Source organism: Marmota monax, unplaced genomic scaffold (assembly GCF_021218885.2).
Source record: "Marmota monax isolate L192 unplaced genomic scaffold, Marmota_monax_Labrador192_F-V1.1 WCK01_AAM20220418_F8-fsc00051, whole genome shotgun sequence".
NCBI lineage: Eukaryota > Metazoa > Chordata > Mammalia > Rodentia > Sciuridae > Marmota > Marmota monax.
The window spans coordinates 9,701,669-9,728,023 of NW_026695202.1; the positions used below are offsets into that span (position 1 = coordinate 9,701,669).

General features: G+C 59.1%; 1 protein-coding gene across 7 annotated transcripts; it reads right to left on the bottom strand.

Moving 5' to 3' along the window:
- Nucleotides 1–4,268: 4,268 nt before the first annotated feature.
- Mfng (MFNG O-fucosylpeptide 3-beta-N-acetylglucosaminyltransferase) lies at nucleotides 4,269–25,312 on the bottom strand. Of its 7 annotated transcripts, none has more exons than XR_006848570.2 (9): nucleotides 24,860–25,312; nucleotides 20,227–20,275; nucleotides 19,751–19,853; nucleotides 19,335–19,488; nucleotides 16,429–16,514; nucleotides 14,656–14,821; nucleotides 13,124–13,209; nucleotides 4,859–5,026; nucleotides 4,269–4,698 (listed from the first exon to the last, which is right to left on the bottom strand). XR_006848570.2 is itself a non-coding variant. In XM_046429502.2 (9 exons), the coding sequence occupies exons 1-8, from the start codon at nucleotides 25,112–25,114 to the stop codon at nucleotides 8,086–8,088; spliced, it is 921 nt and encodes a 306-aa protein (XP_046285458.1). In that variant the 5' UTR covers nucleotides 25,115–25,311; the 3' UTR covers nucleotides 4,269–5,026; nucleotides 8,044–8,085. The 7 variants fall into 7 exon arrangements, 5 of the variants coding, with proteins under 5 accessions (XP_046285458.1, XP_046285454.1, XP_046285455.1 ...); XR_006848569.2 differs by having other exon boundaries at nucleotides 4,269–4,736; XM_046429502.2 differs by adding an exon at nucleotides 8,044–8,107 and having other exon boundaries at nucleotides 4,269–5,026; nucleotides 24,860–25,311.
- Between the last annotated feature and the right edge of the window lie 1,043 nt (nucleotides 25,313–26,355).

The following is a 26,355-nucleotide window of genomic DNA, read 5'->3' on the forward strand; positions in this document are numbered from 1 at the left end:
ACTCCCAGCGCTGGACCCCCCCCTCACCGCTCCCACCCGCTGCTCCTGATACAATTGACCCACTGATGTCTCCTGGCGCAGAAGGAGCAGCCCAGAGCGTCCCCAGGCTTAGGTTTACGGAGGCAAAAATAAGTGGTGATTATCAGCGATTCATTTGTCAAATGCAAGGTCAACAATCCCATTTGTCCCTGTCACTAGGACAGCGTCAGGAAGCTCCCCACGTCCCCAACTCTCTCCCTGACAATGGCAGAAATTCCACCATTAGAGCCAAGGGCCCCAGGACGAGAAGCAATTTAGGAGCAGCAGCTGGAGGAGAGGCAGGATCCAGGTCAGGGAGGAAGGAGGGTGGGAAGGAGGGTAAGGAGGGCAGAGGCGGACCCGTGGGTGGCGGAGGGTTCTGCAGCCGCAGGCGCAGGCGCAGGCACACACTGTAATCCCCGCCCGCCCCGTGGTAGGGGCTTAAGCCTCTATCTAGGCAAGCCTAGCCCTGCCCCCAGACTCACAGGCCACCTCGGTCCCTAGCAGGGCTTCCCAAAGGCTCAGCAAGGCACCCCGCAGGGCTAGAGGCCAAACTCAACAGAGGAGCAACACAACACACACACCAACAAATCACACACACACACACACACTCACACGCACACACTCACACGCACGCATGCACACGCACACTCACACGCACACCCACACGCACACACACTCACACGCACACACACACACGCACACTCACACACACACACACACACCCAGGCTCTGTGCGCACTAACCACAGGCCAGGCACAGGCACACGTCAATTTGCCCTCCCACAGTCATGACAAACCCCTGGAACATGATGCTGTCCTGGAGGAAGCCGCAGCCCTGCTCTGCCGGACCCCACCTCTTCTCCACAGGGACCCACCCCAGGGACGTTCCCTGTCACCTCATTCCCTTCCCCAGGAGCGTCCCCCAACCCATGCGTCCTCTATGGCTGTCCCCCTGAGCCTGGCCTGTGGGAGCCTGTGGCCTCTACAGAGGCTGCTCCAACAGCCCAGAGGGACTCCCCACGCCTGGCCACTCTGCCTCCTGGGAGGAGCTGGCCAGAGAGAGTGTGAAAACACAGATTAGAGCAATTAGAGAGGAGTCATGGGAGGGCACAGGGACCCCCCCACACACACCGCCACTAATCACAGCTCCAGCACAGCCATAAGGCACTGATTCCAAAGCAGGAAGAGGGCTGGGGTGGGGGGCAGGCAGGCAGAACCCCTTGTATTTATGTGAGTCACATCCATGCCACACAGAGGCAGAATCACTGAAGTTCCATTCCCCAGAGGGGACACTAAGGTCTGGGGCACTGATGGAAGGGACCCGCCAAAGACCCGGTCCTGGCCTGGTCTTCCCGGCTTGAGGTGGAACCAGGATGGCCCCAGGCCCTGGAGAGGACCCCGTTGGCTTGGGATCCTGCTCTCCCCACTTGTCCTCTCTGGAAAGAACCGAGTTGAGCAGGAGGCCGATCCAGCTCTGTGTGGTGCTCACGGCGGGCTGCCAGTTGCACATGGGGCAACCCTGACCTTCACCAAGTGGCAGGATTATTTAACTGATGGCTGCTGTCCAGCTGGTCATGTTTGTTCAGCAGAGTGAAGAGACATCTGTGGAATTTTCTTCCCCCGGTTGGGAAGAATTTCCATGGAATCTCAGTGCAAAGGGCCCACTCTGGTGCCCCTTTATCCCATGAGGTCCCTCCAAGCCCATCTAGTGCCCCTAGCAGCACCCAGGCGCCTTAACCTTCTGGTCAGCCCTACCTGGCCCTGCTGGGTTGAGAAGCCAGTGGTGAGGCATGAGTGCCCTCTGCTGGTGACGGCCCGCACTGCCCACTGGGGCTCCAATCCTGGGTCCAGGTAGTGGGCTCCCCCCTGACATCTCAGGTCTCCTGGCTGGCTGGAGGGACTATAGGACCAAGCATGGAGCTCTGAGGAGGCGCTTCAGCAGCACATGAAGAAGCTGCAGCTCCATTCCTGTCCCAGCCCCAGGGAGTGTAACCGGGGGGCAGGTTCCTGGGTGAACGCCAGGCAGGGTCAAGAAGGCAGGGACGGATGCCCATCATTGAGCATGGACCATTGAGTGGGCCCAGGAACTGGGAGCCAGATGAAGTCGGGGATGAGTGAGTGGATGAGTGAATTCACTGTTTCCTAAAAGGAGCTGGGAATCGGGATTCACGAGAGAGGTCTCGACAACAGCAGTGAGCCGGGAGTGGATCCACTCTGGTGTGAATCAGAGGTGACGTCTCTGGCCCATCACATCCTTCTATCTAAAATGTCCTAGGTACACAAGAGTCAATGTGGAAACTATTAGGTAAATAACATGTACATCCTCAGCTCTGGGCCTCTGCACTCAGTACGAGTCGTGGATGGATGAAGAGACATTAGGGCAGGTTTTGAATGATCTTTGGCAATGGGTCCCCTGTTCTGCTGCACGGGGCAGTCCCCTGAGCAAGTCTGTGTCTTTGAATCTCCGGGGGGAGGGTGCTGAGGAGGAAGTTTCTGTATCATCGACAGTCCTCAAAGGTGACTACCCTTTACAGAACATCGGGGCTTCGCTGCCTTTTGAGATAGTGACGCTGAACTCAGCCCCCCACCCCCACCCCGGGGATTCCTCTGCTGGGTAAGAGCTTGGACCAGCCAAAGGCCAAGGTTTCATGTACGCAAAAGGAAATGACCTGCTGTCTATGTGAACCAGCTTCTGGGTCGACACAGTACAAAGTGAGCGTGTGTTTACCATGGTCTTGATACATCTGGATTCAGATGTCTCACTTGTTCACCCTGCACATCATTTTTCACGAGGCACGTCCTCATTATCAGTTACGATCACAGCGGCTGCTGTGCCGAGCACGTAGGGTTTGCTGTCCTGAGTTTATAAGTTCATTGATGAGACTTTTCTCCCCTGAAAAATGACTCCCCATCTGGAAAACTGTGACTGGCCAATTATGAACATGTATTAACAAAATGCAGTTATAATCTGTTTCTCTTAACTGGGTCCTGATTCGCTCATAATAATTCTCAGTGGTGGCCCGGATGGCTGGGCTGGTTTTTGCAGAGGGCTGGCCTGCGTTTCTCTAAACCCCACACCAGGGCGGGTGGACAAGTTAAGGCTGCATTTGATGTGTGAGCAGTTCAATTATCTTGTTAGATACTCTGGATAAGAGAAAAAGAATTTCCACTCATGAATTTTCATCATTATACCTCTGGGAAAAAAATTGAGAAAAATAAATTTTGTCCTCTTGGCAAAGACTGGCAGACATATTGCCGTCAAGTCTGATTCTTAGGTCAGTTTAATGGTGTTCAAATAACAGGATTTTTTTGGGGGGGGGGCGGGGAGAGGATTTAAAAACAAAGCATGAATAGATTTGACATAGCACAGGGTCAGAATTAGTTCTGTTGATGGCAAGTTATTCAATATTAATTCTACTTTATGAATAAATGCAATTAAGTTGCAAATCCCTTAACAGAGTGAAATGTTAGGCCAGTGTTTTAATTGGTATTAGGAAATGTCAGATTAGCATCCCAAAGGAAGACGAAATCTTTGGCATGATGCTGAAAACATATGTGTTAGTTTTAAAGCTGTGTCTTGCTCTTTTACATAACTACTGGGGAATAAAAATTGGTACAACCACTCTCATGGGCAGCTGGATGGCATCCACCTAAATGATAAATGTACCTTCTCTTAATTCATCAATCCCTCTGCTAGGAGAAATTTATTTTCCAATATGCTCAGTGTGGACATAATAACACGAGTACAAGAAAACTCACCGTAGCATTGTTGGAAAAACAGCCTGGATGTCCATCAACAGAGACTGGTGGATAGAAAACTAGAGAAGTAGTATTTGGACTATCTTGGCTAAAGGAGATTGGGGATTCACCGACAACACAACCCAATTAAAACCTGGGCAAAGGACTTGGACTGACATTTCTCCAAAGAAGATATGCAAATGGCCAACAGCATGTGAAAATATGGCCAACATCACTCGTCACTAGGGAAACACGGATCAAAACTGCAATGAGGTACCATTTCACACCTATTACAATGGATATTAAGCACGCACACAGTAGAGAATAAGTGTTGGTGGGATGTGGAGAAATTGGAACCCTTGTGCTTTTCTTGTGAGAATATAAAATGGTATAGCTGCTATGGAAATACCATCAGAGTTCCCTAAAAAACTTAAAACACAGAATTATTATACGATCCAATAATTCCACTGCTGGGTATATACCTTGAAGAATTGAAAGCAAGGATCGATATTTGTACCCAGGTTCACAACGTTATTCACAGGTGTCAAAAGATGCCAACAACCCAAATGATCATCAATAGACAAATAGTTAAATATTATACTGTCATAAAAAGGAGAGGAACTCTGAGATATGCTTACAACATGGATGAATCTTGAAAACATTCCACTTAGACATTAAGAAGAGGTTTTGGTGATGGTCACAAAACCTTATAAATGAATGTTGCTGAATTAAACACTTCAACATGATCAAAAAAGCAAATTTATGGTATACATATTTTAACAGCATTTTAAGAATTTTTTTGAAGTGAGGAAGTCTAAATCTCTTCCCCTTGAGGCTGGGCCACCTTGGTTACTGACTTCTAATGAGTTATGCTGCCTGACTTCCCAGGTGAAGTCACAAGAGGCGACACAGCTTCTGCAGAGCTGTCTTGGCTGGGAACCTGAGCCAGAAGGGAGAGTCCAGTTGCCCTGCAGATCCCTGCTGGAGACACAGGACACGGCGGAGGACCCCACTGTTCCAGCTCATGGTCTCTGCCCCAGCCTGGAGCCCCGTCTGCCGAGGCCAGGTGGAGCAGGGACAGGTGTTCTGCTGAGACCTACCAGACTGCAGATCCTTGAGCAAACAGGCGTGGGCAATAGACGACGGGTACCCAGGACACGCTGGGAAGTAGGAGTCATCTCAGTCGGTCTCAGTCAGGTCCACACTGTACGAACAACGCTTCTTGCCAAACAGTTGCTTGACTGGGTGGTTTCACTCTCTCTGAACCCCTACAGGTGCAAGGTTGCCGTCACCCTGGTTCTGAACGAAGCTGGGGTCCCGGGGTTGGAGCCACAGGGGGCTCTCTACCCTGAAGGCAGGGCACCCAGCCTGGAGGTTCGCCCACCACTTCTACCCCAGGTCGGGCTCCTGCTCAGAGGTCCTTGAAATAAAATCCAGAATGAGGAGGAAGGAGTGAGCGGGAGTCGTCACCTGAGATGGGACTTCAAGAGATTTGAGCAGAAATTATGAGGCCAGAGCCAGAGGACTCCGGGTCAGGGGCTGTAGGGTTATTAAGCGCGGAAGAATCTAGAAATAAACCATACTGCACCCCCCGGAGACCTCCCAGTCTCCTGCCTGCTCAGGTCCTTCCCTCTCCTCCCCCCAGCTCTGCAAGTCCTGCTTGTGGCCACAGGGGAGCAGAAGCCCCGTAAGGAGCACCCCAAAACCCAAGGGCGCCCCTCTGCGCAAGTTCCATTCCTGTGCGGTGCTCACGGCAGAGGTCCCACCCGCCCAGGCCACGCCCCCTCTAGCCAGGGTCCCCTGCTAACACCAGAGGGTCTGATGGCCCATCCCGTCACACAGGACCCAGCCAGTGGTCACCCTCACTGCAAGGGACGCTGGAAACACGTCCAGCTGGGGGCCCAGGAGGAAGAGCTAAAGAGGCCATCACTCCTCAGGATAAGAGCCGGGTGGCAGCCGCCACCCACCCCGTTTGCCACGTCCGGCGCTAAGCGTGGGGTGCGAGGACCTTAGAAAATGGGGAGTCTACGGTGGACGCCGGTGCTGGGTCCTCGGCCTGGAAGGAGGGGACGCTCTCGTCCCAGCGGCCCTGGAGCGATGGCGGGAGGGGTGCGCGCTCTCGTTTCTCAGATTAGGAGGCAGGCTCTGGGCTCTGAGCCGGGCACAGGCCACGCTGATCCTCCCACCTCTGTGCCAACCGCCGGAGCCCGGGGCCTGGCGGCCTCCGCAGGCCACACCCTTGCTGAGGGGCATCTCCAAGGCCGCTCTCCTTCCTAGCAGTCAGTGGACCGTGCTTGACACACTGGGGGCTCCTGGGGCAGCAGCTAGAGCTCACTCGTCCCCACAGCGCCCTGGCTGCGAGCACAGCCCTTGAACACAGTGTTGAGGTGTAAACGAGCCAACGAAGCCAGGGAGAGGGTAGGTTACGGGCTCCAGTCCAACAACTGTATGAGTTTGATCATGTCAATGCCAGGCTCGTGGATACCCGTGTGAGATGACCCTGAACCAGGTAACTGCGAGCATCAAGAAAGTCACTCGCACTGGCCCATGGGGAATGGAGTCACCGTGGCTATATGGACAAAAAGTGTGGCCGTAGGGACTCCACCTCGGCTGTTCTGGACCCCATCCTGGTTTTCCTGTACCTGCTCCTGGGAGGAGGGACCTGCAGGACCCACTTCTGAGAACCAGAAACGAAAGTTGTTTTCTTATTAAAAAAAAAAAAATTGTTTGTCTGTACTTTGTGCCCCACAGAATGTCCCCAACTCAGGATATGGTGGTGGTGGTGGTGGTGAGCTCCATCCTGGGTTTGAGTACAGCTATGGGGCTGCGTGACTTTGAAATGGATCATGGCCCCGCTCACCTGAGACTCGGGACACGGTTGTTGAGCACCTGCTCGGACCCGAGACACGGCTCACTGAGTTGTAAGCTCCCTGCTGGCATGATGCCAAGAAAGGCCCCTGAGTTGTGGTTTCCACCCTTAAATTCCCAGGACACAGGCCAGGCTGTTCTCCCACGGAGCATCAGTCTCTCCGGGTGGGTACAGTCCCTGGCCAGGTAAATAAAGCTCTCTTCTGTTTGAATTCGGCTCCCCAAGACAACAGTCGGGGCTCAGGCCATGTCTGGGGGCTCATTTGCTCACACAGGCTCAGGCTTCATGCCTTGCTGCTTGCACAGTATGGGGGTCCCTTAAAAGTCATAAATCAAGGGGTGTCCACCAGATAGCCCCTCTGTGTAGAGTCAGCAACACCTACAGCAGGACCTTGGCCTCCCTGAAAGTCACTCCTGAAACAGGGGTGAGGACGACACCACGCGGGAGCCAGGACCACAGGGTCATCCGCACCCCATCAGGCCCGGCCCTTGCCTGTCGCGGACACGGACACACAGTGATCTTGCCCCAGCAGGAGCCTGGAGGCCTGCGGGAGGCCAGGCTCTGTCCGTGGTGCTGAACTCCCGACTCCAGCCCCAGGCCGCTCGCTCTCTCCCAGGAGCCGGTGAAAACAGTCTGCGTCTTGGGAGAGCTGGGTTCTGCGGGTCCAGGGGGAGCCCTGGAATCTGGTTTTGCCAAAAAACTGCCTTTCTACACCTCCACCCTGGTACTGGCCCATGTCTAAGCCCCATCAGGAACCGCTTGGCCTCCTGGGGTGGCTGCTCTGGGCCCAGTGCTGGGCCAGAGACCGTGAGTCCGGGTCCTGCTCTGGGGGGCTCAGGGCCCCCTGCTCTGTGTGGACAGCGCCCCGCCCACGCCTGTGACTCTCAGGCAGAAGATGAGATGTGTGGCGACAAGAGTCATCTCAACCACACTGAGGTCCGCATCTGCCCCTGGGGTCTCCACACCCCATCAGCAGTGGGGCACACCTGCTCAAGACCCAGAGCCGCTGGCCGGCAGCCCTCCCCCCTGCCTGCTCACTGTCCCCGCTGCTGCCTTTGGGGCAAGGTCTGCACCCGACTCAGGGGCAGATTCCACACCACCCACTGTTGCCCCGAGGAAGCCAGCAGTGAAGTCCTGGGGCCGGAGAAGAGCAGGAGGTTCCCAGGTCACAAAGCCGCTGGGACAAAGGTTTGTAACAAGCAATCAGGGTGCGCCTCCGGGAACCAGGCTCCGGGCCAAATGCAAATCAGGCAGGGCCGATTCCAGCCCAGGGCCGCCTTCCTCCCTCTGGGTGCGCGGGGAACAGGACGGGAGCCAGGACAGCTGTGCTGATGCAAACAGATGTTCTCCAGGCCGAATGTGGGGCAGGGAGGAGAGAGCGGAGGTGGGAGGATAGAGCTTTCCCCACGCACTTACCAGGGGGGCGCTGCCCAGGGACCTCCCTGGCCCCTCCCGGCCTCAACAGCCGCCCGCAGGCCCCCTGTGAAGGAAAATTCCAGACGTGATATCATTTCACCCACGAGTATTTCAAAATGCATCTTTCACCTCTTAGAACATTTTTCAAAATAACCTCAATATCATTGTCACCCCTCATAATGTTAACAGCCCCTAATGTCATCTAATGACAGTCCCTGCTCCAATTTCCTTATTTTCCTCAAAAATGTCATTTTAAGGTCCATGGATTTCAATCAAGATCAAAACCAGGCTCACACATTGCATCTGGGTGCAGTCTCCTGCGTCTCTCTGTCCCCCCTCCTTTTTGTATGCCGTCCCCCTGGTTGGAGGCCAGGTCCTTGGTCTTGTAGAACTGTCCCCATGGTTGACCCCGTGGTTGAACCTCAGTGTCACCTAACATGCTGCACAACCTGGCAGGCCCTGTACCCTGGTGCTTAGATCCAGAGGGCCGACCTGGCTGGGGCCCACGGCCAGGGGAAGCCGACTGGGGAGGCACTGGTCCTTCCAGTCGGGTCCTAACTGGACACGCACACCCAGGTTTTCTCCTCTGGGCGATACTAAGGATGAGTATCTTAGTACAGTGGGTCCCAGTGTGGCTGGACTGATTCCTCCATGATAAAGCCCCTCCCCATCCCCTGCCCCTCTGCAGGACCCCATCCATAGGACCCCAAGACCCTGGCAAGAGGAGCAGAAGAGATCGGAGAAGCCCAGTCGCTCAGTTTTCTATTCATCCTTCAAATGTTTGTTGAGCATCTACTATGCCAGGTCCCGAATGGCAGCAAACAGGACCCCTGGGGCCCTAGAGCCCAGAGCCAGGTGGGGGTGGACACCTGAGGCACCACAAGGGGCAGTCTGGGAGCAGGAGGGGTGGGCAGCATTACCACAGGCTGAGGTGGCTGCTGCGTGCCGGGTGGCCCCGGGCCCCCAGAGGGGCAGTGGCTCCCGACGAGAGCAAGACTCCAGGGAGAGGGAGAGCTGTGCAGACAGAGCCCCACCTGCTGGAGGAGCCATGAGGAGCCCGACCAAAACCTTCCCCTGCCGTGCCTCAGTTTCCTAATCTGCAAAATGGCCACAAAGGTCTGTGCATCTACTTCAAACAGGCAAAGATGATATGGCCCGATTCACATCAAGTGCTCAGGGGTGGCGGCCCTGCAGCATGCCCCCATGACGGACAGCTCCGCAGCAGGGCAGAGCTGAGATGCCCGTGGCCAGTCTCCCACGGTGGTGCCCACCCTGTTCACAGAAGGGCAGCGTGGCTGGGGGAGGAGCAGGCTCCGCTGGGGCCTTGCCTACTCCATGACGGGGTGGGGGCTGGCTGGAGGCCCCCAGCCCCTGAGGAGCATCTCCAGGTTCCTTCTGGCGCCTGTCCACTCTCGTCGTCGTCATTGTCATAGGAGCCTACCTTCAGCCCAAGGTCAGTGGTCACCAGGGCCCCAACTTATCCCATCCACGTGCACCCTAAGTGGGGCGGGCAGGCTGCCCAGCCCGGGCTAAAGGTGAGGGGGCTTAGGAGCACAGTGAGGCAGAGAAAGGGGTCCCACCGCCTCCGACCCTGCCCCGGACTGCAGGGCGCACATGGGCGCCTCAGCTCAGGGCCCCAGACACAGAACCTCCTGCTTCTCGAAGGGGTTATGTGCTCCTCCCCCACCATCCCAATCCCCATCCTGCTGACTCGCTCCAGCCCCACCCCCAGCTATTCTGGGATAATGGAGGCAGCAGATGGCCGAGCCCTGCTCCCCCCACCGACCCTCAGGATCTGGGAATTACCCGAAAATCTGCTGCTGCTTCTAAAATCAGGCCAGCCAGCAGCCTCCCCTGCGGGGTGAGGAGGACCGGGGCCGTGGGTCAGGGCCGCCCTCATCACTCAGCTCCATCCTGCACACCCGGCACAGGTCCCTCGCGTGCTGGGGGACCACGGGCATGTGGCAGTCCCCCTCTGGGCCCCAGGACCCTCCCTGGGAAGGAAACAAGGGGCTGAGCTTGGTGGTTCCAGATGCCTCTGACCCCGATGTGCGGGGACAAGGACTCTGTCCCTCAAGAGCCAAGGACATGACCCAAGGGAGCCCCAGGCCAGATGCCTAGGCCAGGGCCCCTCCACCCCTCGGGGTCTCTCCTCCCTCCTCCCCCATCCCAGAGCCCCATTATGGCCCTCAGGGGTCAGTGGGCACAGCCACAGGCACACACGCATCCTCACACAGAGGGGCACTCATGCCTGTGCACACACACACACACACACACACAGATGGCACACACACGGAGCCCCTCTTGAGCACCAAAGTGACTACCGTCACCACTGTGACAGATAGACTGAGGATCCCGCCCTGTCAGGAACACTCTGGCTGCAAGCAGAAAACTGGACCAAGAGAGACTTAAATAGGGGTTTAATTTCGTACAGAACCAAACGCTGGAGGAGACAGCTGCGGTGATGGTCTTGGGCTTCCCTTCATGGTGGCAAAGTAGCTCCTCAGATCCAGCCATCATACCCACATTCACACAGGAAGATGAGGTACAGGGCTGAAAAACCTCACCCAGAAACCTCTCTACTGGCCAAACCTGGGTCACAGGGTAACGTCTCCCAGCAACGGAGACTGGAAAGTGAGCCAAAGGGTCGTCTTGATTGGCTGGGGCCATGCGGACCATCACCTGGGCCTGCTGAGGCTCCAAACCTGAGCCCATTAGCAAGTGGGGGAGCAAGGAGCTCAGAGACTCCGCAGCGTCATCGCCCGTCACAGACCCTGGGTTTGGCCATGACTCTTTCAGGTCCCCTCAGTGACACAGGATCCGGCCAGGGGACTTAGGAGCAGATGGCCCCGTGCTTCAGTCCCAGGGGAATGACGGGGACAGAGCCAGGGCCAGAGCCAGACACCCCCCTGGGGGCCCAGTCACTGTCTAAGGGATGGCACCCCGATCCCCAGCCCTGCCCAGGTGCCTGCCCCGCTCAGTCGGCTCCCCCAGGCCGCGGGCTCCAGCCTGGGCCTGCCCGGCCCTCACCTGGCCCTCCTGCTCCCCAGGCTGTCCAGCCTCCTCTGGGGCCCGGGTGCCTCCAGCTACCCGCAGGCCTGCATCTTCGTCGCCCAGAGGCCGCGCCAGGAGCCGCCCTCCAGGGGCACGCGCCAGAGCTGCGTGGGCACAGGAGCCCCCCGAAGTCTCCGCTGGCCTCTGCCCAGCGGCTCAGGGCACAACCAGCTGGGGACACCAGGGTGTGTCTGGGAAGAGGAGGCAGTGCAGGGAGCGGAACCTGCAGAGAGATCGGAACCGGGGACGGTCACTGTGCTGCCCGCACTCCCGGGCTGCCCAAGGGCGCAGGCCGCAGGTGACGCGCAGCAGGCCCCACAGACATCTGGGGCCAGGAAAGCCCGGGGGGCAGGGACTGCCCTGTGCCCTGGAGGAGGCCCAGCAGCACCCCGACCTCTACCCACGAGACGCCCGCAGCACGTCCCCGAGTCGGGCAACTGGACATCACCAAATGTCCCCCGGGGAACAAAGCCACCCCTGGCTGAGCCCCCCAGCTTAGAGAGACTTCAGAACAAGACCCCACTGAGCCCATCCGCCCCACAGACCTGGGCCTTCAGGGCTCCGGCCCCAACCGCAGGAAGCTACGGATTCTAGAATCCTGAGCTTGGAGCAAACCATTTGTCTTGCAGGGCAGGGGGTGGGAACCCAGGGCCCCCCACGGGCTGGGCAAGTGCTCTGCCGCTGAGCCGCCGCCCAGCCCCGGGACCAACCCTCAAGCCTCTTGGCCTCAGGTACAGCTCCCGCCCCCACCGACGGCCGGAATTTTGAAGTTTTTCCCTGTGTTAAGCCAAACTGTCTCCTTGGGACCCACAATGTGGTCAACGCAGCCCCCCAGGACCCTCGGGGTGCTCAGAGCCTCTGCTCCAACCAGGCGGCTCTGGAAACCTGGGGGCCAGGGGCCCTGCTTCCCTGCAAGGGACCGGAATCTAAATCTAAGGTCCAGGCAGAGCCCACAAAGGCCTTGGGAGGTCACTTGTCACCTCCTTGAGCAAACCAGGCACCGTGTCACCTCTCCTCACCTCTGCATAGGGCTGCAATGGCTCCCTCTGCTTCCTTGAGCACGTCAAGATCTATCTACTGCCCCTGGGCCTCTGCACATGCCATCCCCTCTGCCCAGGACACTGTGCCATCTCCTGTCCTGGGGACTGCTGCTAACACTTCAGGTACCCCATGCCCCCTCCCCCTCCCTGGACAGCCCACGCCCGTCAACACGGAGGCTGTCTTACTGTCCCCCACAGGACAGTGTCCCAGACGCCTCATTGTCCAGGACTCCCTTGGACAAGTCTCTACCCATCAGGGGACCCAGGGCCCACACCACCCCTTGCTACCCATTGCCCCCGAGACCTGCACATCCCTGCAGGCAGGACCCCGCCTCCCCAGCTCCCAGCCTCCACATGGCGCTGGCTGGCAGCGGGTGAGTGGGGACAGCAGGACTGCCAGGAGGGGGCAGTCCTGCGGCTGGGCTCAGAGGCCACCTGCCCCCCGACCCCTCCCACCCCTCCCACCACCTGAGCCAGCAGCACAAGCCACATACCCCCGGGGGCAGCAGTGGACGGGGAGCCAGGCACTGCCACAGACTGTCCCCTAGACTGCTCCACACCCAAGGGGACCGAGGCGAGCAGCCCCAACCTCCCTGAGGCCTGTTCAGGAAGGTTCTAACCATCCCAACCCTCCCCTCCCAGAAGAACCGTCTAAGAGGACCAAGAAACAAAGGAGACAACACAACCCCCGCCATGTCTGGGGTTGCAGCACGTGGCCTCCTTCACTCAGGGCCAACAGGACAGTCTTCTGGGGGCTCCTGAGGAACTCTAGGGGATCAGAGCTGGGAGAGTCCTACACAGCCACAATATTCAGTCTCCAAGTGTCACAAGTGAGAGACTGAAGCCCAGAGAGGGCAAGACACTGGCCTAAAGACACACCGCAGAGCAGAGGCAGAAATCTACTCCTTCATTCAGCTCCCCCACCTCTGGATGCCTGGGCTCAGCACCCCCACCTCCCGTCCTACCGTTGCAGCCCTCAGACCCACCTGGAGGGGTCCTCTTCAGGGGAGAAGGGGCCAGGTAGCTTAATGACATTGAGCTTCCCCTCAAAGACACCATAGCTGAGGGTGACCTGGGCAGAGAGAAGCGGAGTAGTGTTGAGGGGGTGTCGCACCAGGGATCCCACAAGGGGGCAGCATTTTGGCAACAGCAGAGAGGGCCAGAGGGCATCCTGAGAGGCACAGATCCGCCTGCAGCTCCACCGCGGGCAGGGGGTCCTTCTAGAGCCCCCCGTGGGAGGCGCATGCTGGGCCAGGAGCCTGCTGCTCAGCTGCGCCCCAGCTGGGTGGAGCTCAGTCCCCAGGCCTGCGTCTCCCCATCCTCCCAGCGGGGAGGCTGCTGCAGTCGGCCCTCCACCACCGGGCCCTGCACCGGGTGCTGCACCAACATGGATTAAAAATACGCAAAAACCTTGGCATCTGACCTGAACGTGCACGAGAGCATTCTTCTGACGTTCCCTGACACTCCAGTGCAACACCCACTCACATACAGGGGAGAGTCGGCAGGTATCAGACGTAATCAGAGATGGCTTATGTATTTTTTTATTTTTACTTTTTCAATACTGGGGATTGAAGGCAGGGACGTTTTACCACTGAGCCACATCCCCAGCCGGTTTTATTCTTTGAGACAGGACCTTGATAAGTTGTTGAGGCTGGTCTCAAACTTGGGATCCTCCTGCCTCAGCCTCCTGCATCACTAGGATTACAGGCGTGCATCACTGCACCTGGTGAGCTGACTTAAAGCACTTGGAAGCTGCGCGTGGCGATATGCAAACACGAAGCACCTCCTATAGGGCACTGAGCATCCTGGGACATCAGTATCAAGGGGGTCCTGGAACCAATGTGTGTGGATACTGCAGGACGATGTGCTGACCGTGTGTGAATATGGTGAGGAAACAGCTGGAGGAGGCCAGCCCTCGGTGGTACCTGGCACGGCAGGTGCTCAGGAAACCCTGACCAGGGAGTGCCCCACTTCCGGCTGTCCAAAATCTGCCGCTTTCCCAGTTTCGGGTGTGTGGTCCTCATAAGATGAACCTGGGGTTCCCAAGGATGAAGCCACAGCCCAGCTCCCGGCCTGGCCAAGCAGCTCCCGGCCCTGGTAGGAGAAGGGCCATGTGACCGGCCCAGGCCATTAGACCAGGAATCAAATCAGTACGGGGTCTGGGAAAGGAGGCGCCCTCCTCCCAGGATGGAGTGGAAACCCGGGCTGCCTTCTGCCAGGATGAGGCCAGCGTGGGCAGACAGAGTCCCGGGAACCAGAGGCCAGCTTCCTGTCACCTGTGCAGGCCCTTCCTGCCAGCATTTGGGGACCAGATCAAAGAATCACAGTGTCACAATGCTAACCCTTGAGGAGCAAGTCACTGAGTACCTTTAGGGGGTCCTTTGCCACCCTGGGCCTCAGGATCCCCATCGATAGCCAAGCCCCATAATCTCAAGTTCCAGATTGATGTCAAACACCCCATGTTCCTTTGGGGGACCCTCCTCCCCCACTCATTGCCACCTGCCCCAAGACCCCTCACCTGCTCCAGGAGTTGGGTGGCCCCTAGTAGCTGCAGGGTCTCCAGATGCGAGTGGAAGAGGGGGCTGGGCCGCAGACGGTTCCCCAGCTTGCACTCCACGATGTAGCCCACGGTACAGTCATCAGGCAGCCGGATGAGGGCAGAGGTGTCCACGAAGTGGGAGCCGCTGGGGGGCAGAGCTGGACTGTAGCACTGGCCAGGCCCTCTGCACTTGACCCCTTCCCAGGAAGCTCTCTGCTGGGCCGGCAGCAGGGCGGACAGCTCAGGGGTGGAGCTGCCTCTGTCCACGGTGCGACCCTGGGAGTCAGGACCCCGAGCCTCGTCTCCTCTGCTGTGAGCCGGGACGATCACCGTCCTGGCCAGGGCTGTTGGGGGGGCCTCAGTGGTGAAGCCCTTCATGAATGTCTCCTTCCTGCTCTCCCTATCTTTTTGTGGGTTCCCTGCTGAGCTTGAGCACCTGCCTGCCCCAGACACAGAGAGGAAGGCCTCTGCCCTCCTCGGCAGCCCCCGTGCTGGGAAGAGAGCTGGTCAGGAGAGCCAGGGAGAGGGTCAATGGGAGCAGGACCAGTGCTGAGTCGGGACACCCAGCCAAGGGGGGAGGGGTGCAGAAGCCCCACCCACACTCCCTCCCGGGCTGGGTCCACAGCCAAGCCTTCAGAACAGAGGAGGCGGAGTTTTCCCTAAATAATCCCAGCAGCTCAGGAGGCTGAGGCAGGAGGATCTCCCAGTTCAAAGCCAGCTTCAGTGATGGTGAGGTGCTAAACAACTCAGTGAGACCCTGTCTCTAAACAAAATAGGGCTGGGGCTGGGGCTCAGTGGTTGAGTGCCCCTGAGTTCAATCAATCAATCACATAAAAGTTCCACAGAGGTGGGACACCCTGGCACAAGGAGGACCCCTGGCAGTTCCGGGTGCACGCCTGCCAGACCTGCCCTAGGACAACAGGCCACTCCCACGCCCACAGATCCCAGCCTGGGACAAGGCGGGCTGTATAGTGGAGAAGCAACCAGGTCTCAGCAGCTCGTACCCCTGAGCCTGGGTGACCTTAGCGGCGCTTACCCTCTAGGGCCTCACCCTCCTCAGTGCAGACACAGGCTACGCCATCAAAAAGGAGAGACCTGGTGTCATCATCCTTTGGTGACACAGAGGCCAAGCTCAGATCCAACCCTCAACCCAAATTCAAGGCCATGAGTGTTAATACTATCCTGCCCACGAAGACATGTGCACTTCTAGAAGGCCAGCATCCCCCCATCCATACCGGGGGCTTCCAGTGCCCTCTGGTTCCCCTTCTCTGGGGTCCTCTAGTGCTGTCCCAGGTCAATTCCACCTCTTCTAGGAAGTCGTCCCTCTTGTCCTCAACCAAAAGGCCTTCTTGCTCCTCTGAGAGCCCCTACTCTTGGCCTTCACCTCCCTTCTGGCATTGACTGGTCAGAAGAGCGGAAGGAGGCTGCAAACGGGGCCTTGTGATTCCCTGGCTCGGCCAGATGCAGCCCAAACCCTGAGTCTTGGCACCAGTAGTCCCTGTATTTGCAGGTCCACTTGCAGACACGCAAACAGACTTCTCGAGGTGTTCCTGTGTGCAACAGAGGCCACCGGACTGTGCACCCCCTGCAGACAGGGGGGCAGGTAATTTGCTCAGCATGAACTGGGTCACACGGTAACACAAAGTGAATGACAGGCAGCTCCTCCTGCGCCCACTCTCAAGCCTTCCTGCCCCTGGGGCATGCCAGTAGCCACCCTTCCCTGCCTTCCAGCCACCCAGGGTCTTGGCTTACCTCGCCCACGGGACCATCCTCAAAGCCAGCTTGCGGTTGATGCAGAAGCCGGCACCCCCTGTGGCGAACCAGAACTGCACCAGTCTCTGGGAAGGAGAGGGCAGAGGGTGCAAGGTGAGTTGGGGACAGGGACACTGAGGCCACGCCTCACTCCAACCCGCGTGGCTCAGAATCTCTCCATGTAACCTTCACGTCTTGCTACAGCCTCGCATTATGAGGCCCATCTCACAGGTAAGGACACCAGGCCCAAAGTCACATAGCTAATTATGAGTGCCGAGGTCACCAAGGACACTGGAATACAGTGGAATCTGACCCCCTCCTCTGAGAAAGGGCTCCATCTTGTGGCAAGAGGGCGGGGCGGGGGGGGGGCGGCCAACACCCCACTGCTCCCCAGGTCATGGAAGCACGCAGGCGCCACAGGAATGATTGTGCACAAGGCCACACCCCTTGACCAGTGATTGGCTCTGCAATAGGCACATGACTTAGGCCAGCCAATCAGAGTCCTTCCCTGAGTGCTGTGTGCAATGTACAGTCCTGATGCCACCTCCACCAGGCCACTTCCACTGGCTTCCCCACTCCCAATTCCTGGGGCCAAGAAGAGTTTTTGGCAAAAAATGAAGATGAGGTCTCTCATGGAGTAGAGGGGACAGACAGTCCTGGGAGCCCCTGCCGCCAGCAAACCCCCTGACATCTCATTCACGGGCACCAAGGTGTCCCTTTAGGGCTTAAACTATTTTCTGAGCCCCGACATCACCACCATCACCTCAGCCCAAGGCCTCTTCCTCCCTCCTCTGTGATGACCCTGAATTCACCATGGATTTCTCTAGAGGCACTTTGCCCTTTCAGCTGTCCCATCCCTTGGTCCAACAAGCTCCCCAAGGATTCCTGCCCCCAAGTCCAAAGGTGGTGCTTAATGGGAGGCACGTCATTTGGGGCGAGTTATCTCCCGCGATGCAGCAGTGAGAAGAGCCCTGGGCAGCAATGAGGAAGCCTGAACCTGAGGTTTCCCTCCTCCCTGCTCGGCTGTGCGACCTCGAGAAAGGCACTGCTCCTCTCTGGGCCGCATGTGAGCACATCTGCTCCAGTTCTGAAATCTGATGGTTCTCCTGGCTCAGAAGCATCCTTCTAAAGACCCCAACTGCCGTTCTTCTAGAATGCGAGAAAGGTCGGGCTCAGCAAGGCAGAATGAGTGACTCTTGAGGACCTGACACAGGAGGTGCCTGGGTAAACTCTTATTTTTTGTTTTCTAAGTGAACGAGCGTGTGGCCCCCACTCCCGTGTAATGACACAACACGGCAGTAGCCTCATAAGTGCCTGACCCTGAATGCTGCCTGTCCCATGCCCTGTGCCAAGGCTCATGCCCCAGGTGGGTGAACAAGGCACAGAGAAATGAAGTCACTTGCCTGAGGTCACAGAGTGGGGACTGACCCCAACCAGAGCTCTCGCCCCCTTTGCAGTCCTGCCCTGGAGGACCCAAGATCCGCACAGTCCTGGACACTGTGGGGTTCTGCCCGCTCCAGGGCAGTCCTGGGACCTGCTGGGGGTGCATGCCAACGAGGGCACATGTGAGCCCTGGGGGTGGGCCGAGGTGTGCCCAGCTGGGCACTGCATCTGCAGAGAGAGGACTTGGCTAGGATGTGAACACTGACTAGGACTGATCGCTGACACTCGCCAGTGTCCATTACATTCCAGGTGCCATTCCAAGGACTTTGACAGATGACCCCTTTTTATTCTATGCTCATAACTGCCCTATGAGTAAGGGCTGTTATCTCCTGCTTCTCAGAGGAGGAAACTGAGGCCCAGAGAGGTTATATGACTTCAATAAGGGTCACAAAGCCAGGCAGTGGCAGGGTTGATGTGTGAACCCCTGGAGTCAAGCTCCACAGTGACTTTCTCAGCCCCTGAGGCAAACAGCTCAAGCCAGATGAGTGTGGGGTGGGAGGGTGTGGGAGCCTGGGGGACCCCTGGACTTACCTGGATTCTCTCACACACATGGCCTCAAGCCCAGGAGGATTTAATTAGGGCTCAGAGGCTGGGGAGCTGCTGATAATTAAGGCTCTGGTTTCCCTAGCGAAGCAGATGGCGACCTGGGGAGGGTGAGGGAGCCCCACAGCGCGCCCAGCTCCGGCTTCAGGCGCTGCCTCTAGGGAGGGGACTTCCTACCTGCCTTTTCCTTGTGGCCAAGGGGACCATTGGGGCCTGGGCACCCCAACACCTATAACCTGGTGGGACTTGGGGACAGGGGAGAGCCATGTGATATTTTTCTTCTAACAGATTCTTCATTATTTATCTGAAAGTCAAGTTTAACTGGGTATCCAGGATTTTTTTTTTTTTTTTTTGCCCTAAATCTGGCAGCCCTAATCAGTGTCCATTAGGTCTAGGGTCGAAGCTGGTCTGGGCTCCCTACGGTACCAAGTGTGCACTCTAAGTTGCTGGTTAGTGGAAGTTTGGAGAGGAGGGTGCTGAAGGGGGGTCGTGTTCTGGGGCCCACAGGATTCCGGCATTTTAACACCCTGAGTGACTGCATGGTGACACCAGGTGGCCACGAGCCCCGCCATGGAGTCAGGAAGCCTCAGTACACCTGGAGCTCACTGTGTGACAGACCAAGCCTCCGCTCTTGGATGACTGGGGACCTACTACCTGCCCTTCTCTAGGCCTCGCCTGCACAACCTCCATCTCCTTCCACAGTGGAGGAGGCTGAGGCTCAAAGAGGAGAAGCCACTGGCCCAAACCCACAGGGACGGAGCCAGACCTGATGCTCAGACCCCGCCAGTGGCCTCCACCACACCTCCGCCCCAGGTCGGCCGCGCCCCTGGATCAGCCCCGCCCCTGAACTGGCCCCGCCCCGAATCGGCCCCACCCCTGGGGCCTGCAGCCAATGGGCGAAGGAGGAGGGCAGGACACACCGTGCGATTGCTCGGTTGGGGTTCCGAGGCGCGGATGGGCCGGTTCAGGCTGGGCCTGCCCACGTAGACGTCGAGGGCCGCGGGGAAGGCCCTCAGCAGCCGCAGCAGCGCCCATGGGTTCACGTAGTTGTCATCATCCACGTGACAGAACCACCTGTGAGGAGGGACGGGGACAGTGAACTTGGAGGGATAGGGGGCTCCCTGGCCACCACTTGAGGCCCATTTTATGCCAGAAGCACGTGCTGGAGGCTCCTGGGGAAGGCAGGCCGCTTAAGACACAAGGCCCAGGGCAGAGGCTGGTCTGTAGGCTGCCTTTTGCGTGGGAGACGAGGGTTCTTCCACTGGACTCAGGTCACGTCACTGCTTTGACCCAACCCTCAAAGTCACCCCTCCCCCAGAGACCCAGGAGCACCCACCTGAGCCCGCTGGCCAAGAAGGCGTCGAACTCGGCAGCCATCTTGCAGGACAGCGCAGGGTGGCTGTGCTCAGCGGAGCAGTTGGTGACCACAAGGTGGGGCCCTAGAGGAGAAGGAGCCATCAGGGATCCTGCCCAGCGCCTCCCACAGCCCCAAACACTGAATGCAGAGCAAGGCCAGGCCAAGGGAGCCCCCAGGGCCACCCCCTCCCAGCTGACAGTGGGGAAACCAGGCCCAGGGCAGGCTGACCTGGCCAGGACAGTAGGCTGGATTGGACCAAGTGTCCAGGGCCTAGTCCAGCAGCCCCTCCCCACACCTGCACATATTTCCAAGAGGGAAGCCCTCTCCCCTCCTGGGCTAAAGGGAATCCCAAAGGCAAAGGTGGTCAGCCCATTTCCTGGGCAGCCCCGGGCCAGAGCACGGCTGCCCAGCTCTCTCTGGCAATAGCCAAGGGCCCCCACCCAGCCAGCAGTTACCCAGTCTCTCCTGGAGGCCTTCGTCTGGGCTGTCAGTGAAGATGAATGTCTGGGAAGGAGAAGGGGTCAAGACTTGGGTCAGGCCTCGGTGTCCCAGGGCAGACCCAGGCCAACCCAGCACCCGCCATGGCCAAGCCCAGACACCACCCAGGAGAATACACACAGCAGTGACAGACATACGCCCCTCTCATGGCCATGTGTCTCTTTAGGGGACACACACACACACACATACACACACACCCCTGCTTCTATAGACACAACCTCCTGGTGCACAGCCCTGTCCCGTTCACAGAGCCATACCCTTGGCAGAATGGCACCCTCTTACATCCCAGGTCACATACACACAACCCTGAGCCCTGTCGGGAAGCAGACTAACACGATCCCACCCTCTCACTCTGGGCACCCACCAGGAGCAGGACCCATGCCTGCCCCCGGCTGGCCCTCTTTTAACCTCATGAGGAAGGGTTTGTGATCTGTCCCCTAAATAGACCAAAAGCAAACTGGGAATGAGAGGCAGAGGGGACCCTCCAGAAGCAGCCATGAGTGAGAGAGACGCAGGGCCAGGATGCCTCACCCCCCAGGCCCAGCCCAACAGGGGCAGAGCCGCCCGGCAGCCCGAGAGCTCCTTTCTCTACTGAGCACCTCAAAGGCCTGCAAGGACTTCCCGATCCCTGGGCTGCCCTGTGGGGACCAAGGAGAAAATGTCCCACCTGTTCATTCACCCCAGGTACCCCATGCCCCACCGTCCACACCTGAGGCCTACCCCTGTCCTCCCTCCAAGAGCAGGGCCCTGGCCCTGAAGGCCCTTCCTTGTCACCCACAGACCTCTAGGAGTCCCTCAGAGCAGTGCAGCCCCACCCTGGGCCTCAGTTTACCCATTGTAAAATGGGAGGCAGTAACAGCTGTGAGACTAAAGTAAGACCGTGTAAAGGAAGGAGTAATAGTTCAACAGGAAGACTTAAGGGAAACAGAGGCAGTGAGGCTAGAGTCCAGGGTTAGGAACAGCGAAAGGTACGGGGGGGACAGGGCCTCTCCCAGGGCTCATGGCCACAGACCTACTTCTCAGCCACCATCGTCTCTCAGGGATTGTGGCAAGACTCTGGCCCATTCACCCCGATCTGTTTTCCTCTCAGGACCAGAATCATATAAAACTCATACCCACCACCCCTTGCCAGCACCTTCCATGGGTTCCCTACTGCCCCTGGGATAAAATTTAGCCTCCAAAGCATGACTAGTGAAGGGACCCCTGACCCTTGCCACCTGATGCAGCCTTATCTCAGTACTTCCTGCTCCACCATGAGGCAGGAATCTCTCTGCCCAAATTTGTTTCGGTTCCCCAAATATGCTGTGTGTGTGTGTGTGTGTGTGTGTGTATGCTCATGCATACACACACACACACACAACTCTGAGCCTTTGCACATGATGCTCCCTCTTCCTACATTCCAGCTCCCAACTCGGGCATCGCCTCTCCCAGGAAAGCTCGACACCCCTCTGGTGACACTAGGAGCTCCTATGCCCACCCCCCCTCCCCCTTCCTCCCATGGAAACTGCAAATCCCAGGAATGGGGATTTATCCCCTGGTCTCTCCCACCAGAAGCCTGCACCCTGGAGGCTACAGGCCCGACCCATCTGCTTCCTTCTCCAGCACCTGCCTCGCTCTGGAGGCCTGGCAGGTCCACCTTCTGAGCCCCTCTCCCTGGAGGCGGTCTCCCACTATACCAGTCAGCAGCGCGCGGGCGCCCAAGCCCAGGTCCCAGGAAGCATCATCTACAGGAGATGACTCGGGCTCCTCTGTGCCTCCAGCCTGCGCCTGAGCTCCCAGCTTTCACATCCCCTGCAGCCATGACTTCCACAAAAAAATAAAAAAACATGGGACAGGACGCTGTGGCACATGCCTGTGATCCCAGCAGCTCCGGGGGCTGAGGCAGGAGGATCGCGAGTTCAAAGCCAGCCTCAGCAACTTAGCAAGGCCCTAGCAACTCAGTGAGACCCTGTCTCTAAATAAAATATAAAAGGACTGGGGATGCGGCTCAGTGGTTAAGTGCCCCGGGTTCAATTTCCAGTACCAAAAACAAAGGCTGGTGTGTGGCTCTGTGGCAGAGGCTTGGCAGCACGCACAGGCCCTGGGCTCCATACCCCCCACAAAAACAAAAAAGACCGAGTCCCTGCTGCTCTGCTGGGACCCAGGACTGGGGGCCACCGTGCTGCCCCTCACGTGCAGTCTGTCCACCCCCTCCACACCTTGAATCATCGCTGTTTCAGTCTCTCCAAGACCAGCCCTGGTCCAGCTCATGGGCATGACCTCCTGCGGGCATCTCCCCTGGTCTCCTGCTCTGAATGCCCCCACCCACGTCTGATTGCCACACTGCCCCCAAGGGGTCTGTAACAGAAGCCAGGACTCTTGCCCTGCTCCCTGGCACACCAAGCAGCACACTGGAGAGGATGGACCAAGCGGGTTAGGGACGGCTGGTCGCTGAAGAAGTAGAAAACACAGGCAAGAGGGATGAGCAGGTGGGATGAGCAGGCGTTCCGGGAGCAGGAGAGGGCGCAGGAGCTGGTGGTCCCCGCCCCTGGGAACTCCAAGGCTGGCAGAGGAGAACAGTGGGCAGAATTTCCTCTGAGCCAGAAGCTGTTTGATTTGTTTAACAGGGGACCTGACAATGGTTAAGACTTCACAGGCAGAGAAACAAAAGACCAGCAGCCCACGGGGCAGGGAGGGGCGCAGGGGGACCATCTGCTGCAGGAAGGGAGATGTAGGGTTGCTGCCACCTCCCCGACCCCTACACACACACACACACACACACACACAGAAAAAGGGGCCTGTGGGGGAGAGAAAGGCTCCCCTCAAGCACAAAACACACAAGGCCCGCCTCCCCCGCCCGCCCCTCCGCAGGACAAAGGCTCCCACACAAGCCACAAGGGCCCACCTGCCACCCCACCACCTCTAACCAGCCGGCGCCTAGCGCTGGAGTTGGCCAGCTCAGGCCCCTTCCGGATGCCCCTGTGCTGCGCAGGTGGGGAGGGCCTCGGCCAAGGTCAGAGGGAGAGAGGAACCCAAGGTGAGAGAGAACCGACGTCCAGGGTGGGCCTCTTTCAACTTAAATATGACTTCTGCTCCCCGCTCTGGGGTCCACTGAGTGAGCTCATCCCGGGACTCTGCTTAGCTTGGATCAGCTTCCCCACCTGCCACCTGGGAGCATGGACACCCAGCCCTCAGGTGGTGTGAGGGAAGCAGAGCCATGGGCACAGTGCAGCCCTCAGGAGCTGCCTGATCAGCATCTGGGATAGAGCCTGGGACGGGGCCACTGTAGCCAGGCTGGCACTGCCAGGCACAGCCCCCAGGCTGAAGGTGCAAGGAGAGGTGAGACCTGGGTCCCGCTGGGCTCTGCCCCCTCAGACCCCTGGGTGACACTGGCCAGCACTTCCTCCTCTAGCCTCAGTTTCCTCATCTGGGGGCACCACCATGGTGAACAGGACAAGACAGGAAAGGGCCTCAAGCCACGTGAGGCACACTCCCGGGTCCACAGACACCGCGCCATAAACAGGAAGGTCTGCAGGGAGGGCCAGTCTTGGCGGCTTCCGCAGGCGGAACCAGATCTCCCCAAGATGAGAATCTGGCGGGGCCCAGGGATGCTGGGGGCCCTGCTGGGAAGGGTCAATCCTGGCGCAAAGACATCAGTGCCAGGAAATCGGGGCAGGGGTGTGCCCTCCCTGGGGTCCCTGGCCTCTCAGACCTTACTGTGCCTTTCCTTGGGCTCCCCTCCAAGGGCTCAGTCACTTCCTCCCGCAGAGCAGCCACCACAGTGGGGGTGGTGTGTGTGAATCCACCCTGGGCCTCCCCAGAGACGGTCCCCAACAGCCCCAGATCCCTGGCTTTGCTTGAGGAGAGTACTGACCGCGGGGACAGGACAGGCTGGGAGAGATTCAGATGGTCAGAGGTGCCTCCCCTAAAGGGCACCAGCCACGTGCCCAGGTCACCCACACACCTCTTGTCACTGCATGTCGAACACACTTGGGCTCCGCACATGTGAGCACAAGTGTGCACGCACACACCCCAACCTCTCGCCCTCCTCTGCCTCAGCGACAGCCTCCCAGGACAACCACAGGAAACCAGCGCGAGACACAAGACGCACACATGCAGCCGCAGGGGCTGAGGAAGCCCGAAAGGGCGCCTCCAGGAACAGGCCCCACCTAGGGCCTCCCTCCACCCTCCACCCCAGAGCCTGGGCAGGGCAGTTCCTAGTCCGGGGTTGGCACAGGACCCTTGGGAGGGCCTCTGAGTCAGGACCTCTCAGAAGCCGCCACCCCACTGGCCCAGCACCCTCTATGGTCCCTGCGGCCAGGCTGGGCCAAGCTGGGGAGGAGTAAGGCCCCCGCTGGGGGGCAGCCAGGGAACAGAGAGAGCCCAGGAGGGACCGGGGGCCTGGGGCAGCTTGGCCACTAACAGAGGATCTGAGGAACTGGACGCCGTGTCAGTGACAGCGTGGGCCGGGCGGAAGGATGGGGCGATGGGCCCCGATGGCTGGACGACAGCAGCTTCTGCTTCAGCCAGCCAGAGATCCCAGCCCAGCGGGAAGACCTCCAGAGTCCCTCCGGCCCCAAACTCCATGGCGCGAACTGGCCCACTCATCACCTGTTGCCTGATCCTGGAGACCCACGTGTCGAGCAGCAGGTCCAGGCGCGAGCGGTGGAAGGCCCGGGTGGTCTTGACGGCGATGAAGACGTCCTGCAGGCGCAGCTCGCGGGGCGCGGGGCTGGGCCGGCTCAGCCTGGGGGGCTGCTGCACTCCCTGGGGGGGCGGGCGTGACTGGTACCGTAGGGACAGAAGCCCCATGCACAGGAGGGTGAGGAGGGCTCCGGCCAGGCCCCGGAGCAGCCGGCACTGCATGGGCACAGCGGCCGGACGGCTCAGCTCCCAAGTCCCAACCAGTCCCGGACCGGAGACTGGTCAGGCGGGGGCCCTGGCAGGGGCACGAGTAGGGCAGGCATCGGGGCGCACAGGGAGCGGGGACGTGGAGCTGGAGCTCCCGCCCCGGCGCCTGAGCCGCGGCTGCCCCACCCGCCGCCACCCTCCACCTGCTCAGCGGCGCTCGCCGGCCCCGCCCCGCCCGGCCGAGGGGCGGAGCCAGGCCGGGCGCAGAGGTGGCAGAGCGGGACGCAGCCGCCCGGGGGCAGCCCTCGCCCTGCCAGCTGCTGGGGCGGGGGCGGCGGCAAGAGCCAACCGTCCGTGCCCGGTGGGAGGCAGGGGCCCTCCAGCCACGCCACTCCCCCGAGACCGGCCGGCGTGGCTCCAGCAGCGAGCGCCCGTTACTTTCCAGCGTCGCGGCCTCTCGGCTCTGGCTCAGTGTCTCCTGGATGCTCTCCCCATCCCGCGTCCTCTCCTCTCCTCCAGGCCAAATTCTGTTTGCGCTTCAAGCTCAGCTCCGGGGGTCCCTCCTCCAGGAACCCTTCCATGGTGGCCCCTCCCAATTCCTGGGACTCCCACAGAAGTTTTCTCGGTTCCTTTGGACTTCACAACTGCATTGGGACACACCCAGTTTATAGCTGAGGCACAGGGTGACATGAGATGATCCAGCCAGTCTGGCCCAGAATTGGGTGGAAGCCTGGTCCCGTGTCCTCATCTGGCCCCGAAAGAGACCCCTGAGGGCACCTATCCAGCCGTGGCCCTCCCGATCACCCTTGGCAGGCTCTACAGCTGCCTCACCCAGCCAGCCCAGCCAACAGGGGCCTCCTCCAGCCACACGTGTGTCTTCCTTGACACTAGGCCATTCACACCTCCTTCCTCTGCCCCAACCCTGCACTGGCTCCCCGTCCTTAAAACAAAATCCACAGAGCACATGCCAGCTCAGGCATGGCCAAGCGTGAGCAAAAGCGCCCCAAGAGTGTGGCTAGAGGCAGATTCAGAGGCCACTGCCCAACGGGGAGGGTGGCTGGAGGGACAGGAGGGGGACTCCACCAGAGGCAGCCTGGACTGGCACTGGACACCTCAGGGTCCAACTCCACCCTGGTGACTGGCTGGGGGACCTCAAGCTCCCAGTCAAGGCCCCCCTGTCCCCTGCCGTCCCAACCTGCACCTACTTTCTTAGGGAGGATGGAAAAGCTGAGGCTCCTTAAGCCACAGTTCTGCCG

Excerpts from the sequence above, each read along its gene's own strand:
- Mfng (XM_046429498.2), bottom strand. The coding sequence starts at position 25,114 with ATGCAGTGCCGGCTGCTCCGGGGCCTGGCCGGAGCCCTCCTCACCCTC. Across the intron at positions 20,276-24,859 it reads TCTCCAGGATCAGGCAACAG|ACATTCATCTTCACTGACAG; the intron begins GTGATGAGTGGG and ends TCTCCTTCCCAG. Across the intron at positions 5,027-13,123 it reads CCTGAAGAGGACCCCTCCAG|GGGTTCAGAGAGAGTGAAAC; the intron begins GTGGGTCTGAGG and ends TTGCACCTGTAG.